At 35.5% G+C, this 16,472-nt stretch overlaps 1 protein-coding gene across 1 annotated transcript in view; it reads right to left on the reverse strand.

Annotated features, from left to right (window-relative positions):
• The window catches only part of LOC103917280 (vacuolar protein sorting-associated protein 13B-like), a 297,344-nt gene that overhangs the window by 59,708 nt on the left and 221,164 nt on the right, over positions 1-16,472 (reverse strand). The window contains exon 20 of the mRNA XM_009324398.1: positions 7,810-7,957. Coding sequence (XP_009322673.1) covers positions 7,810-7,957 — 148 coding nt within the window. The remainder of the gene's footprint in view (positions 1-7,809; positions 7,958-16,472) is intronic.

Genomic DNA, 16,472 nt, shown 5'->3' on the forward strand with positions numbered 1-16,472 from the left:
CAGATTTTTTTTTTGTGGAAGATTAATTGGTTTCTTCATATGTAAAACAAAACAAAAACTACTCCCCCCCCCAAAAAAAAAACCCAAACCCACCACCTACTTAAAACTTACTTGCTCTTTTCTATAAACCAGCAGGTTTTTGTTTCTATGTATAATATTGTGCAAAAGTAAAAATACAGTGAAACTTGTTATATAAAAGCTTGTTTGTCCTTAGGTGTGCATTCCAATTTCCTCGTAAGTCTACATATTTTTATATTTGCAACACAACAGAACTAAACATATATGTCTATAGAGAGAGAGAGAGATATGAAGGCATTACAAAAGATTCACACTTGTGTGTGTGTGTGTATATAGATATATGACGGCTAAAGAAACAAATTCTGTTCTCAATAGAACGCATTTCCATATAATAATTTTGTTCCGTGATTTAATATTAAAACATCATACATATACAAGAAATTGCAAAAAACAGAGGAATATCTTGTTAAAAATGCTTCCTATCTTAATGTGCTATTTTTCCGCACAATCCAATTTAAGAATAAAAAGTTAATCTAAGTAGCAGGTTCATTGAGACCATTAGGCGAAGCTCAAAGCTGTATTTATCAATATTTTGTGAACCATCAGTATCCATCAGAAGTGATTCAGAAATGTTCACATTTTATTTTTGCAGTATCATAAGAGAAGTTATTCCCTATACCCGCATTCCAGGATGACTGATATTTGAATTATTCATGTAACTGAGCTTTTTTTTTTCTAAGGATAGACTATGATGGTCTGTATGTAAAAAAGTTTGCACTCTTCATCAGGACGCTCGAGAATAAAAGCAGTACTTAACTAACTTAAATAACAGCAGAAAGTCCTTTTAAGCTTATAAAAATACGCAATATATTTACCCACATACTGAATAGTCTTTGCATAAATAATTTCTTTACTGGACTTTGAACATTTTTGCATTCTACTTTACTAACGGTGCAGATGATACATTGCTTTTATCAATCAAGATGATAATTGAGCCACACAGTCCCTGACAGCTAGCCAGAGCAAGTCCTTTATACCCAGGGAAACAGCAGCAAAGAGGTGTAGTGACTAAATTAGAATGGTCATTCAATGAGTTAGCAGCAGAATAAGCATTAAAATACAGAGGCTTTTGACTTTTTACCCAACATGCCTTTTTCTAGAGTAAACATATGTCAGTAAACAAAGACAAATGTGATATTAACATTGTTGTGCAAGCAAAAAGGATCTTTCTGTGTGAAAGTGGGGGTTGGCTAGGGAATGGCTGTGGTCAGCATTTTCTCCCACCAAATTCTTAACGATTGCTGCACTATTTCTGGCAAAAAAAATACCTATTTAGTTCCGGGAACAAAAATAAAAAAAGGACTGACACTTTCATACAAAGCAGTAACAGCCTTTCACAGGCAAAACTGAGCTACTATATTAGTAATTACAAAAATGTGTTATATGTGTGTTCATATCTAAAGTCCATGGCTGAATTTATCTTAATATTGCTTACTATTCCAAATAAATTTTATTTATTTATATAATTCTTACTATGAAGTAAGAATTTCAGCCTTTCAATTTGCAAGAACATCTCCGGTAAATGCAGGAGGAATTCTGCCTAGTTTTCTGCCTTTTTAAAAATACACTGAAAATTCCTTAGTCTTTTAAATATAACCTAAAAATAAAAGTGTTTGATATACTACATTGGCTTTGTGTTACTAATGTTTCTGAAATCCATACACTGAACTGAAGAAATCATGCTGTCTTAACACAAAAGGCAAACATTTTACTAGCTATGAAAACTCACAATAGTTAATTTTCAATACAGGTATGTGACTGTCCAGCCATTTAAAAGTTAGTATAAATCACCTGTGCCTGGAGACCTTCCTTTTAAATAATCCTTCCAAGAAGTAAACCCCATTTATAAAAATATAAAAATCCTAGTGTTTTCAGGCATCCTAGGTAAATGTGTGTCAGATTTAAATTCCTATATTTTACTTTGCCTATTTAGCATCTATTTAATTTCATTCATCTTCCCAAATAAACCATCAGTCATACATTTCATAGCAGGCATGAATAAACGATAATCATTCAGTTCATTGAGCAGAAATAGTGACCTACTATTTCAAATACTTCAGATAATCCATTGATTTCTCACCAGCCAGACTTCTCTCACATGTGCCACTTTTTTGCATTCCAATAGCTCATTTTAGCAGGAATCTAGTTCAGCATTCTAGCTGTACTTTAGGAAAAAAAATATCAGTAACTGCATCCAGTTTTGCTAAGTACTGGTCATATTCTGCCACACTGTACTCAACAGAAAGTTTATTAACTTAAGATTAAAGTTCAAATAAAAACACTACCACAGCATCAGTTGGTCTAAATAAAATAGAAACATGTCTACATTTAAAGCTTCCTCTTTTCTCCACTTTTATGGAGAAGTATTTAATAGTGGTTCAGAAATATCTCATGTATGCTTTGAAGGAATTTTAAGAATTACTTGAGTGAAGCTTTCAAAAACCAAATTACTAACACTTCTCATAACAACCAAGAAGTTCCAGTTATAGTATCTAATGACCAACTTGTAAGCGTGTTATTATATCTATACTATCAAATGTTAGGAAGTGGTTGAAAGGAAAGGTGGGGATCTTTCTTTGTCTCATTTCCTATGGAAAGAAGGCTTATGCAATCCTATACTCTATGCATTTGCATGTAACTCATTTGCTTGTCCTCTAATTCCTTTTGCATTTGCTGGTCAATATAAATCAACTTTGACAGGATAAATATCTCAAAGATACCATGTCTCTACAAGCTCTAGGAAAATAAGTAAGCAGGGTAAAGAAGGTAGAAAATTGGCAACAGGAGTTCTGTCCTTATTAGAAATCAGACAATTTATACAAGACAGAGAATATAAAGGCCATCTAAGACAGAGTTTTAAACTTTCTTGTTATGACACCATCCTCCATCTGCTTGAAATACAAACGAATAGTAGACTAGGTGTAACTTAGCACTTATGAAACTTTAAAACTCTTGAATTATTTCTCTGTAAGAGCAATAGTTCTTCAGAACAAAGTATAAATGTTTCAGAAACACAAGTAAGAGATTTTTCCAAACTGAAATGATTTCACATCCTATCTTTCTCTCCATATGCACATACTCTTACACACCACATATACACTTCCTGCAGAATGAAACAATGCTGGATTCTCTTCTCAGCTTTGAACTTGGGACTGATACTCCATGGTAATACTGAAATTGTAGTGGAATTAAAATGGCCAGTGTGCTCTCCGACCTGTGGACCTGATCAACCTGGCCTATGGAAAAAAGTTGTCCAAAACCCACCATTGTTTAATTCTTTTTTGCAAATGCCCTTGCAACCTGTCCACCAGACAACAAAATGGAGCAATCTCTGGTCATGGGCACTGGACCTAGTGATGAAAACCATGCCCTGATGTAGACTCACAACATGGCTGAAATGCAGTCACCCCCTGTACCACGACCAGATGCTTGGCTGTTGCATAGCAGGGATCAGCAAAATTTTATGTGACAAGTGTACTTTCAGTTATGGTACGGGGCATTTAGTTTTCAAGTGCCTTTGTAAGAGGTTATGGGGCCTCCAGCTGAAAGGTTCGTGACTTCTTAGATGATATATTAAACTCCATTTACCTACCTATCCTGTGGCTACAAGAAAAGTCAACTTTCAGGATTCTGAGTGAGAAAAAAAAAATTAGTAACCTTTTCAGCTTCTCTAAAATAGCTTCTTTCATTAAAAGCCTTTCTCATACTAAACAGCATGTGTGAGGCTACTTCCAAGCACTGCTAACTGTTGGGTGTCACGGTAGATGTTGGTAAAATTAAATTTCAGTGTAATAGCTACAAAAAGACCTCACTAGGAGGCAGTAAAAAAACCCAAAAAACCCAATTTTGTCTTTAAACATGGAAAATATTATATTTTTCCAACAAAGTGAAAATTATAATCATTTAATAACTTAATATGAATATGAATGAAATCTACAAGTTACTTTAGTAATGAATGAGCACCCATCTTGAATGTGTGAAAATGGACACTTTGGCTTTAATCATTATTCAATACTGCGCACAGGACAGCTTTCAAAGACTGCCCTATCCATCTACTGCAGCCCATAATATCTTCCTGTATAGGTATGCTACATATGCTATATACATATATTATATATTTATACACACGTATAGCAATCATTTTGCCACTATCCAGTCCTAAGAGCTACACTTCTATGTATAGCTACAGGTCTGCAAATCACTTTTCATTGAACTAACTGCTGAATTGCTGAGAATGGGAGGAGAAGCGGGAGGGGATAGAGGAATTGAAGTAAACACTTATTACTTTTTTTAAATATTCTTTCTTTATCACCTTTCTTGTTCACAGCCACATCATACAAAATTTAACCATATATTCTATTATCTTTCTCTGTTTTTGAAGCCTCTGCTGTTAAGGAGATTTATAAGTGACTACAATTTGAGACTTAAGAACAGAAACCTTGGATTTTCACAGACAGATCCATATAAATAGTAGTTTTTCTCTTTTCCCATGCTTCATTTTTGGCAAGGTCTCAGCAGCCATTAACTAATAAACAGAACTCAAAATCAGCGTTTTAAATAATTTTACAGCTGTGATTACAAACTGCTTTCATTTAATACATAGGGTTGGTCTTTAGCAGTTCTCAAGGGAGTGACTGCTGAGATCATGCTAGACTTGAAAAGGATAAATTCAAAATCACCACCTGAATAGCATGATTTTAAGATACAATCTCTTTCAATGTGCAAAGACGATGCGTATGTGCTTGCTATCAGTGTAGGAATCTCAGTTTTATCAATGCAGGAATCTCAGTTTTCTGACAACTTAAGGCATCTGTAGCTAGAGCCTTGATGATTAAGAAATATGAGGCTTACAAGGATCGTTGCCCCTTTTACCTAGAACCTATGCTACCCTTTTGTAGCATAGGCAGCATTATACATCCTAGACCTATAATCAGTGTGGTACTCCTGGTTTAAAAAGGTGAGACAAATAATGAAAGAAAACTCAGACAGAAAGTAGGTGAAATTAAAAGAAAGGAAATAAAGTGAAAAATTGTGGGAGCAAGGGACCCAGAAAAATTAGAAAGGAGAAGAATCACAGACACTCTATTTTCAGTTTAATAAACTAGTCACTCATTCACCATATTCCAGCACTTCATATGCCTGTAAAGAAACAAATTGTGAAAGAAAGGATCCACTGAAACTTCTCCGAGAATGAGATCTCACCTTTCACACTTGGCACCCATCCAACCTTTTCTAACCACTGTAACTGGTGGCTTTGTAATCAGAGACTTTTTTGTGACACAACATACGTGTTAGTTTTTACTGTCCCCTGGATCTTCCAGTGCAAAGCCAATCCTGACAAACAGGGCACAAGATGAACTCTACAGGAAAAGCTTCTAACATCACATGAAGTTTCAGGAGGCTATACAGAGAACAAGCCTGCATGGCACTGCAGTGTGACATGGCTCTCCTTTCTTTCTTTAATTAAGGGAAATCTGTGTGGTCTACTGAAGCAGGCAGATAGCATCCCTTGAAATAATTTCATTAGTATACAAGGCTTTTGCTCTTTGGCATTCATTTTATATTTTTATTCCCAATTTTTGCCTGTAAATCTCCAATACTTCAGGTATATTACACCTGGCATTTTATCTCCAGAGTATGACAAATAGGTAGACATTTTAAAACACAGGCTAGCCTTCAAACCAGCAGTTTCAGGCACACTACATCTTAAAAACAAACAAAATAGACCCTCTGCTATATGTATGTAGCTTCACTTAAAAAAAAGAGTAACTTCTTTCAACAAATTTTTAACAGTTGAGAATTAATGAAATGAAATTTAGTAATCTCTTCTTTAAAAGACTGCTTCTAATTCAAAAAAGAAAATGCTTAGTCAATATTATCTCTTGAGAGAATTAGTACTATCATCTTTCATTAATTAGTATCAAACTCTATGCCACGAAATTGTTCTATAGAGAAGCCAACTATCTGCTTAATCACAAAAAAACCCCAGCATTTAGGCTAAACTTATTTGATAAACTGAATGAGTAAAGTAAGTGGTAGCTAACGTAAATGAAACCTAAAACTGAACTTTTCATTTTTGCAGTAACGTGTGTTGTACTAAGTAATTGAAAACACATCTTGATATTGACTTCAAATTAAAAAGTGGAAGAAGTTGAGATGCACAGAAATCCTTCTTTTGCTTTTAGGATGCTATTTATAATTTATCATTTTGTTTTATCATTTCTGCACTCACACACACAAAACCCAAAACAAAAGCAAAACTGATGTTCACGGCATTTCTAGATTTTGAACAATAACATTTTCTTTTAGTAGACTATTCTGGTGTGATCGTTACTGCAGAAAAGATAATACTCAAGGTAAAGAACAACAAAAGCTGAAGATCAAAACTGGCTACCAAGCTGAGCAGGCACTAGACTGGGACACTAATTTTCAAAACTCAAGTACAAAGCTACTTCTGCAAACTACACTCATACTTTTATAAATTAGTAATAAACACAAACTAATCTAGCATCCGTTCATGCAAATAGCTGGTTTTGAATGTCAAATATTCAAAATTACAAAAGTTTATCTAGTGAATTACACCTTTGTCCTTTGTTGACAGGCACAGGTGGAATTAACCTCAAGAAGAAACAAACCATATAATTTATGATATTGATACAGCAGAACAGATGACAAATATAGTTAGAAAAATATACTTAGTACAGTCATTTCATTACAGGCAAAAATAAAGGAAATTCATAAATGAATGGTAAAAATAAAGGATAAATGGTAAAAATAAAGGATATTCATAAATGAAAAGAAGTCTTTGAAATGAATCTATTATTATTCTACCAATGGTAACATGGCAACCCACATAATATTCTAACAGATTTTCTGTTTTCAGTCCTTTTTAATCTCAAAATAACAATTAACCCTACCACTAACAGACAAGATTGTAATCTCAGTTTCAGCTGACAACATCTTGAAGTACTTCATGATTATCTGGAAATAAACATCAATGCAAAGGAAAAAAGAATCTGTTCAGTGGATTTCAGAAGGATTACTAAAAGTCTCAGCTGGATAGTCACTTTTTTTGGATGATCTCCTACTTTACTACTTGCAGACAGTACTATATGAATAAATAGCCTAGAAAATACCAGGAAGCCATATCATCTTGATTAGTGATAACAAAGTTTAACTTTAGCACTCTTAAGTGGCTAGAAAATATTCCTAAATTTAATAATTTCTTGAACTCCAGAAACAGAAGTGCCAACAAATGCATTTTCTATGGAACAGTGATTTTGAAAACAGTTAATTTTAACTGTTTATGCACAAATCTTGACTTCCATACATGCCAGACTGTAAGCAATGTGAACAGACTGACTGAAACTAGAGATTAATCACAGCGTATAAAATCTGATAGAATTATGGACTAAAATATTAAATATCAAGGCAAAGAGCAGATATTCTATTGAAAACACATCTCATTTATCTCGTTTTAGAAAATGTGAAACTATCAGGGCCCCAAAGATAGTACCTAAACAAAAATGAGAAGAAAATTAAACATATATTTCAAAATTGCAAGTTTTATTATTTTTAATGAAAAAAAGTTGTAATTTTCTGGGAGAATATTTCTTTAAAACTGAAAGTTGTTCCACAGTATTTGCACAGTTGATGCTGTTCAATTGTGGATGCATGTTATTGAAGGAGGTTGCAAAGGCAGAATGGCTAGTTTCAATTAAGTGATCATACCTGTTACTGTTTTTGTTTTGACAGGACTGCTGGCATACTCAGAGGCTTGATTTGATTGCTGCCTTGCCAAAGGTGCACTTCCAACTGATGCTTCATCCTCTTTTTTTCGAGTTACTGACACACCAAGCGGAACAGTTCCTACAGACTGCTAGGAAAAGAAGTGCCTTGTGAACCACTCAAAACCAAACCACATTAATATTGAATTATGACACTGTCATGAGAAGCATGTCTTAAACTACATATTTTGAAATGTATAGAAGACAACTTGAAACAATGATTGGAGCACATATATTTTGAAAACAAATTATGAAACGCTACATTCAGACTTGCACTTGTAATTATTTTAGTCCTATTAGTCTGAGGAAAAGCTCTACAATAGCAAAAAAGTGAAATATAATTTATTAACTTAAAATACCATCCTTGTTAGCCAATCAAAATGCACATGAATAAACCTGGACGATCACCTGGAAAATTTTAGCCAGATAAGAAGATCACAAAGTTTTGCCAAGAAATTTATCAACCTTCATTAAACTTCGAAAGAAAAGATGCATTGTTATTTACACATTATTATATTTGTTCCTCACATTTTAAATATAAAATTTAATTCTGATCACTACTGATTTTGAATTGTTTTGTCTTTCAAGCGTATCAATAAATGACAAACTTCTCAAAACATGACACTGATAAACAAAACTGAAGGCATTAAAATCCAGTTTGAAGGACTGCATCCTTATTTTAAGATTAGAAAAGAGTGACGTGTATTAATCCACATGAGTTCTGGAACTGGAGGTCCATAAATGAATACAGTCTATTGGCTCTGTTGTTACTTTTTTTATTAACACAAGCTAGAAAAGACAAAATCATTGAAAAAATTGGATCCTCAATTTTGCTGTACAGTTGGCTGTTACCATTTTGCTGTAGCATTAGCTGCTACAGAAATTGTAGATGTATCCCAGTTGACAAAAGCAGAATATTTCTACCGTTGATTTTGCAGAGGGTTATCATTTAAAGATGACAAAAGTTTTTTCTAAAGATCAGATGCTAGGATTACATGCATCTTAATCAATTTTTGTGTAATTTAATTTTGTTGGTATTGGAGCGAAAATGTAATCCATATAGCTGGGTAATGAGAAACCTCACACGTTGCATTAGGAATCTCTGTGGGAAACAAATTCGTGTGAGGCGGGCAATGTGCTTGTAAATTTTCTCCAATAGAAAACAGATCACTGAATCAAGCAGTGTGCAACACGTGCACACATACAAAACCCCAAAACAAACAGAAAATTCATTTAATTGAATGAGAATGACTTCCAAACGCCTTCACCATTTTCCACTATAAAAGTAAATTAAAATAAGAAAGACAATTGGCTATTTAATCCTACTCCAGTGAAAACAATCAACTTATATATACAGTGGTATGCAAAGTTAATAGGAAAATACTAACGTCAATGACAAACAGAACTCTCATCTCTCCTCCTCCCTCTGAACGTACAGTCATCAGCTTTGTCTCCAAAAGCACTAAAAAGTCATTCTGGAATACAGTAACATGCCACTTTGGTGTCCTCTAGCCATAACAACAACAACAAAACCCATCAGCTTTGAAAAGACAAGTTTTACACCACAGAAATACTTCCCACGTGCATACAAAGAGAGAGTCTGAAGTTTTGTAAACTTTCGCCAGACACTTTACATCACTTATTTTCAAAATTTAGCAGTTTATCTCATACACCCTTTCATAAGGCAAAGCCATCTGCAGCTTTCCCATGACGGCAACTGTTGAGCCATAATTTGGCAATTCTGGACATAACACTGCAAGAACATTGACTTGCCAAAGTGAAGCAAGAGTTTCTGAAGAATGAACACAGACAATACAAGACAGTACAAAAGACAATAGGATGGAAATACTGTCTGAAGCAGCAGTATCTATTTCTGAACCACTGAAGAAACGGATCAGCAAAATATAATAAGTTACACCACTAGTCATATAGTGAAAAACATCAAGGCTATCACAGCCAGACAAAGCTGGAAAAAATTATGACCAAATATTGAGTGCTGATCTGGACAATGAAACAGCTGTTTCATCTTTGCTCACTGAAATCAAGCTTGATGTTGCTGTTGATGACGCCCAGTACAATCTTGTCAGGTTTTTGGCAAAAGATTTCTGGTTAAAAGAATGCAGAAGATGAAAGATCAACATTGAACTAGATGGAAAAGGATCATCAAGATCTGGGTTTTAGCCACAAACTGATGAGGAAATTGTGGCTTGGGAAATAGCAGATGACAAGAGCCCCACAGCTGTACGAGAAGATGAATCTGATGGGAAAGGAGACATTGCAGGCAAGTGTTATCATAAGCATTTCATCACAAGAATCCAAAAAGCTAGCTCTAAAGTAATTTGTAGTAAAGTTTAACACACCTACTTGGGATGTAAACTTTATGGTTACTAATTGGTAGTGTTATAAAGAAGATAAAGAACATTTAATAAAGTTATGGAACTACGGCAACTTTTATATGAGCTTGTTTTGTTGACACAAAGTCAAAATCAGATTCTGCTCTAGAATACTGACCACAGTTTTATCAATGCGATAAGGTTTTGTGGCTATTATACACTGAATACTAGATTAATAATAATTCATGGTACTCAAAATAAGAACATTTACTACTTTTCCAGTATAATTATTACAATTAACTTTTTAAGCAGTAGCTAAAAAACTACAGGAAAGCTATCCTTTTCCAAATTTAAATTTTATTGACACAAATAATCTAACACATTACATACCATGTTAAGTATGTGTACACAAAACACACACATACATATATGCTATTTATGCATGTAAATGGATTGACAGATACAGATTATATTTTTTATTTTACTTCATACTGTGCGGTCAACATGACTTTGGAAATGATAAAGATCTAAAATCAGAGAAAGGCACAGAACAATAATAGCTAAAAACCAACCTGCCAAAAATACCAAGCCTCAAGTATTTCCTGATCTATGTGGAGATATGCCAACTAACTGAAGCTAAAATATCCTGTAAAGAGGGCTAGTGGAAATTTGCCCCGGGTAGAATAAATTAATATTTTATTTTACTTGGGATTTTCAGTATTAATTATTTTATTTCTGAATTATAACTTCCCACAAGTGTGAGGCTGAAGAGAATGGAGGCAGATCTGGGAACATGAGAAATGCATTCTAAAGAAAAATTGACAAACTGAGCAGACAAGTAACTTTCATTTGAGGGATGCCTATACAGTCACCTCCCTGATAACAAACCAAAGGCAAATGAATATTCCAAGATAGGAACTTAAATATTATTACTGAAGGAAAAAATGAAGCACTGGCTTGTGAAATGTTGAATTCAGAAGCCTCAGCCCAGACATGGGTTGCCATCTTTGAAATCACACCAAACCCAGCTATCCCGGTGCCCGGTGGATGCTGCGTGCATGAAGACTGATGTGTACATGTGCAGTAGCTTGCATACAGCAAGCAGGAAGAAAAAATTAATGAAGTCTTTGGAATGGGGACAGATGGCAGTTCTACTCAAGACATGGTGCTCTGTGAACATCTAAGATCACTGTCATGCAATCGCTATCTGCCTCAGAGAAGAATATTTACCTATGCTGCAAGGCTGTCCAAGCTGTGCCAGAATGAGCTCCAACAGCAAGAAGGATCTACCTTGCCCACCTTGCAACAGGTTCTAATATCATGAAATCACAATCTCTGCTTGACTACAGAGTTACGTTTCATTGTTTTGATTTCTGAAATTAATAATATAAGCACACACCTAAATTGCTTCAGAGAGCTCAAACAAAACTAGGCATTAGGCCTAGTTCCCAATTAAAATTAAATTAATAAAATTACATTAAATTAATTAAAATTAATTAATTAAAAACATTAGGCATGCCTAACCCTTAGGGTTCACAAAAGCACCTTCTTTCCTGGCAGATGAACTTGCTAATTCAAATTAAATTCTGTGACTGCTTCAGGTAGGAATTTCAGATATGCTCAGAAAAGTGCTCTGCTGGGATAAAAGACTAATCACTGATCAGCTGTAATCTTTCCAAACTTATGTGATGAACTGATGTCAGCCAAGAACCCCCGCATTTTCATCAACTGATGAAAGCATAGGTTCGTCAATCATCAAGCAGGGTAAGATTTCTTTTGAATTTGCTGCTCCAACTTCATGGATTACTACCAGTTACTGGAAAAAATGGTGGTAACAAAAACATATTTCATAAAAGTCTAACAAATTCAGGGAACAGAAAATGTTATTATTTTTAACACCCAGATAATGTAAAATACGCAATTTTGATGTGGAACATATGGAGGAGCGCAACGTATCTGGCTCATACTAATTTTCTTTGAGCAGTGACACAGACTGTATACAAAGCAGAATAACTACATTTTTATCAGATTTCTTCTTAATGCATTAATTCTTAAAATGTAGAGCTGAAGAGCAAGACATTTACATTCAAAAAATCTACCCATGTGTGCAACACAATATTCTTTATAAATATTGATATTTTTAAACCTTTCTTAGTATTTCCATTTCACAGGTATAACACAACAAATGTCAGTACAAAAAAATTTACCATTGAATAATTTTCTCCAGAATGCTTTTCACCTGTTCTTCAGGTTTTGAACTAAAGGAGAGCAAAATCAAAAAGTGAATTTTTTAATTTATTCTTGCCATATTAAGTACTAAAAAGTTGAGAATCAATCCATTAACCATTAGAACTATCACATAATAGGTTAATAACAAGATGGGGTGACAAATTCACTCTTTTTTAACATATACATTAAGTAGCAAGTTCTGGTGAGTGTATTTTTTCTTTTAAACTAACAATTTGGTGTAAGTACCTTAATAGGCATGATGTTCAGAAGGTGCTGAATTAAAACATCTCTAAGATGTCTCTAGCTTACAAGTCAAAACCTGAGTATTTTGAAAATAAGTTTTGAACTTTAAGTTACTTTGGTTTTTAAAGTTTATTCCTTGCTCTGCACCAAGACTCAAGTTATTTCAGCTCAGTATTATCAAAGAATGAACTAATAAAACTTAACAAAATCAATTCCACCAATTGCTGCCACTTTAATATACATTATGTCTTGGGTGTTCTGGATTTTTTGTTTTTTAACCCATGAGCTGGCAAAGGTTTCTGGTGTTGACTACCACACACTGTACACATAGTACAGTGCTCCAAACAGGAAAGGTGATCCACCAATAGTGTCTTTTTCTAGACAAAGTGGCATGTAATACTTGCTACACTGATTATCTGGAAAGATCATCAGCTGATGATGAGGTGAAAATACTCTCATCATAACAAATATCTTTTCCTTACCTCTTCCTGTCCCTGTTACCAATCCATGGGGTTTTTTTCTCCTTTTCTGACACTGAACAACTGTATTTTCTTCTGTTTGTACATTATTCAGAGCTGTTAGATATGAAATCAACATAAAACATTTTTGAAAAATGTGTATAAATTGTATAAGTATTATGCAATGTTAACTAACTTCTTGTGTTCACTTGAGTTCAGAAAAGGAAAGGAGCAGAAGGGCAAAAGAGCTAAAAAAAAGCCAGCTAAAATATTTCATTGTCTATGGGAATACAGGTTGGTATCAAGTCACGAAACTCATGAGCTTATTTTCCTATTGGAAAAGGCTGCGGTACTGAATGCCTTCTTCACTTCAGTCTTTACTAGCAAGACCAGCCTTGAATCCCAGCTCCCAGAGATGAGGGGGAAAGGATGGAGGCAAGGAGGACGTACCCTCAGTGGAAGAGGATCAGGTCAGGGAATGCTTAAGCGAACATATGTAAGTCCATGGGCCCTCATGGAATGCACCCACGAGTGCTGAGAGAGCTGGCAGATGTCATCTCAAATTCACTTTCGATGTTCTTTGAACAATCATGGCAATTGGGAGAAGTGCCTGAGGACTGTAAGAAAGCAAATGTCACCTCTCTCTTCAAGAAGGGCAGGAAGGAAGACCCAGGGAACTACATGACAGTCAGCCTCACCTCAATCCTTGGGAAGATGAAACAACTAACCCTGGAAACCACTTCCAGGTATATAAAGGACAAGAAGGTGACTGGGAGTAATCAGCACAGTTTCACCAAGTGGAAGTCATTACTGACCAATTTGATAACATTTTATGATTAAATTACTGGCTTGGTAGATGAAGGGAGAGCAGTGGATATTGTCTACCTTGACTTCAGTAAGGCCTTTGACACTGTCTCCCATAAGAACTTCACAGAGAAGCTCGTGAAGTATGGGCTGGCTGAGTAGACAGTGAGGTGAACTGAAAACTGGTTGAATGACTGGGCCCAGAGGGTGGTGATCAGTGGCACGAAGTCTGGTTGGACTCCAGTAAGTAGCAATGTACCCCAGGGGTCAATAATGGGTCCAATCCTGTTCAATAGCTTCATTAATGGGTGGAGTGGCTGATATGCCAAAGGGTTGTGCTGCCCGTGAAGCTCGTGAAGTTCAACAAGGGGAAGTGTAAAGTCCTGCACCTGGGGAGGAACAACCTCATGCGCCAGTATATGCTGGGGGCTGCCCAGCTGGAAAGCAGCTTGGCAGAAAAGGTCCTGGTGGACACCAGGTTGAACGAAAGCCAGCAAAGTGCCTTTGCTGCAAAGAAAGTGAATGGTATCCTGGGCTGCACTAGACAAAGTATTGCCAACAAGTCAAGGGAGGTGATCCTTCCCCTCTACTCAGTGCTGGGTCTAGTTCTGGGCTCCCCAGTACAAGAGAGACATGGACATACTGGAGAGAGTCCAGCAAAGGGCCACAAAGATGACTAAGAGACTAGAGCATCTTCCATATGAGGAAAGGCTGAGAGAGCTGGGATTGTTCAAGCCTGGAGAAGAGAAGGCTCACAGGGGACCTCATCAATGTATAAAAATACCTGAAGGAAGGGTGCAGAGGAGATGGAGCCAGGCTCTTCTCAGCAGTGCCCAGTGACAGGACCAGAGGCAATGGGCACAGACTGAAACACAGGAGGTTCCCTCTGAATGTAAAGAAACATGTTTTTACTGTGAGGGTAACTGAGCACTGGAACAGGCTCTTTATTGAGCAAGACCTTATACAACTTACTGTAATAACTAACAGGATTTTGCAGAAAACTAAAGAGTTTGCCTTGACTTCAGTTCAAAGAAAGATGCTAATTCTATTCCTGACTAATATAAACATAAGCAGCATTGGCTTTGCCGTATCACCTTCTAAAGAAAACATGTGGCACATTATACCATACAGTATACAGACAGACAGCAGAACTTCTTACTACAAACTGTTTCAGTAGTTTTCTCTATTATTACTGAGAAAATTTGCAAATTATAAACTTGCAACAAACATATTAAAATAAAGGACATCAAAAGCATGCAACAAAAGCTCTGTGCTTGTTGTGTTTTGTATATATAGACTTGTTATGTCATTTCTGCCAAACCAGATTTTATAAGAAGCATTACTACTCATTATTAAATCCAGTTATGTCCCTCAGAATGGCATTACACTGACCTACATCCAATATCACCAATTAGATAAGAGGCGATAATGGACAAGACTATAGATACAGAAGAGGCTTATTTTACACAACGCTTTCACTTCAGCAAAGAAACTTAAGGACTACACCACATATTTCGGGTAGCCATGAGAGAAATTCAAAAGCAATATGCAGATTTGTTCAAGCACTGAGAGAGCGCCTCATGGATTTTTAGACTGCAATGTTCTCATTGTTTCTGTGCTTCAAAGGGGACAATGGAAAACTTATAGATGCATGTTGAAATTCAGAATGGATAGAGAAAAACAAGTTATATTTACATCCATTTACCCTAGAGCACTGACCATATAGCCACAACAGCAACCACACAGATCATTATTCAGATACGTAACAGCAGCCACATTTTGGCATGCACTGTCGCTTTGTAACAAAAAGGTAATGCACTACAATGCCATTCACCAAAAGCATCTGGCACCAAATATTCCATTATATTTACAAAACTATGCAGAAGCCTTAAAGACTAGTTCTATTTCCAAATTTTCCTTTTTTTTTTTTAAGTTAGTTCAAAATAAACATGAGGAAGAATGATGTATGTAACTTGCACACCATACAGAAACATAACTTATGTAGAAGGGTTCTACATTAATTGAATTCCCAAATTCTAACATTTTCTTTAGATAAACACTAAGTCCAATCCCCTTCTCCTGCAAATAGCTGTCATATGTATTGTTCCTAAAGACATAAAATTCCATATAGGAACAAGTTAGAAAATTTCCTTATAACGGTAATAGAAGCAGCAAAGAACTTTACTGTAGTCTTCATACGCAAGATTTTAAAACCTTTTACTTCTAGCCTAGATATATGAAGAACCTGTTCATATTCACTGATTACTGTACCAAACTTAACTTTTCATTTAAATAGCTTCTCTCTCCTTTTGGCATTTACCTTTAGTCAGACTTTTAAAATCCTCATTTATCATTCATCAAATTTTTCAGACACCATCTAAGAATGTATCAGGACGTGTCATGGTTTAACCTCAGTCGGTAACTGAGTACCACACAGTCGCTCACTCACTCCTCCCCCCAAAAAAAAAAAACTCGTGAAACTCGTGAAACTCGTGAAACTCGTGAAACTCGTGAAACTCGTGAAACTCGTGAAACTCGTG

This window comes from Pygoscelis adeliae, unplaced genomic scaffold (genome assembly GCF_000699105.1).
Source record: "Pygoscelis adeliae isolate BGI_AS28 unplaced genomic scaffold, ASM69910v1 Scaffold145, whole genome shotgun sequence".
Taxonomy (NCBI): domain Eukaryota; kingdom Metazoa; phylum Chordata; class Aves; order Sphenisciformes; family Spheniscidae; genus Pygoscelis; species Pygoscelis adeliae.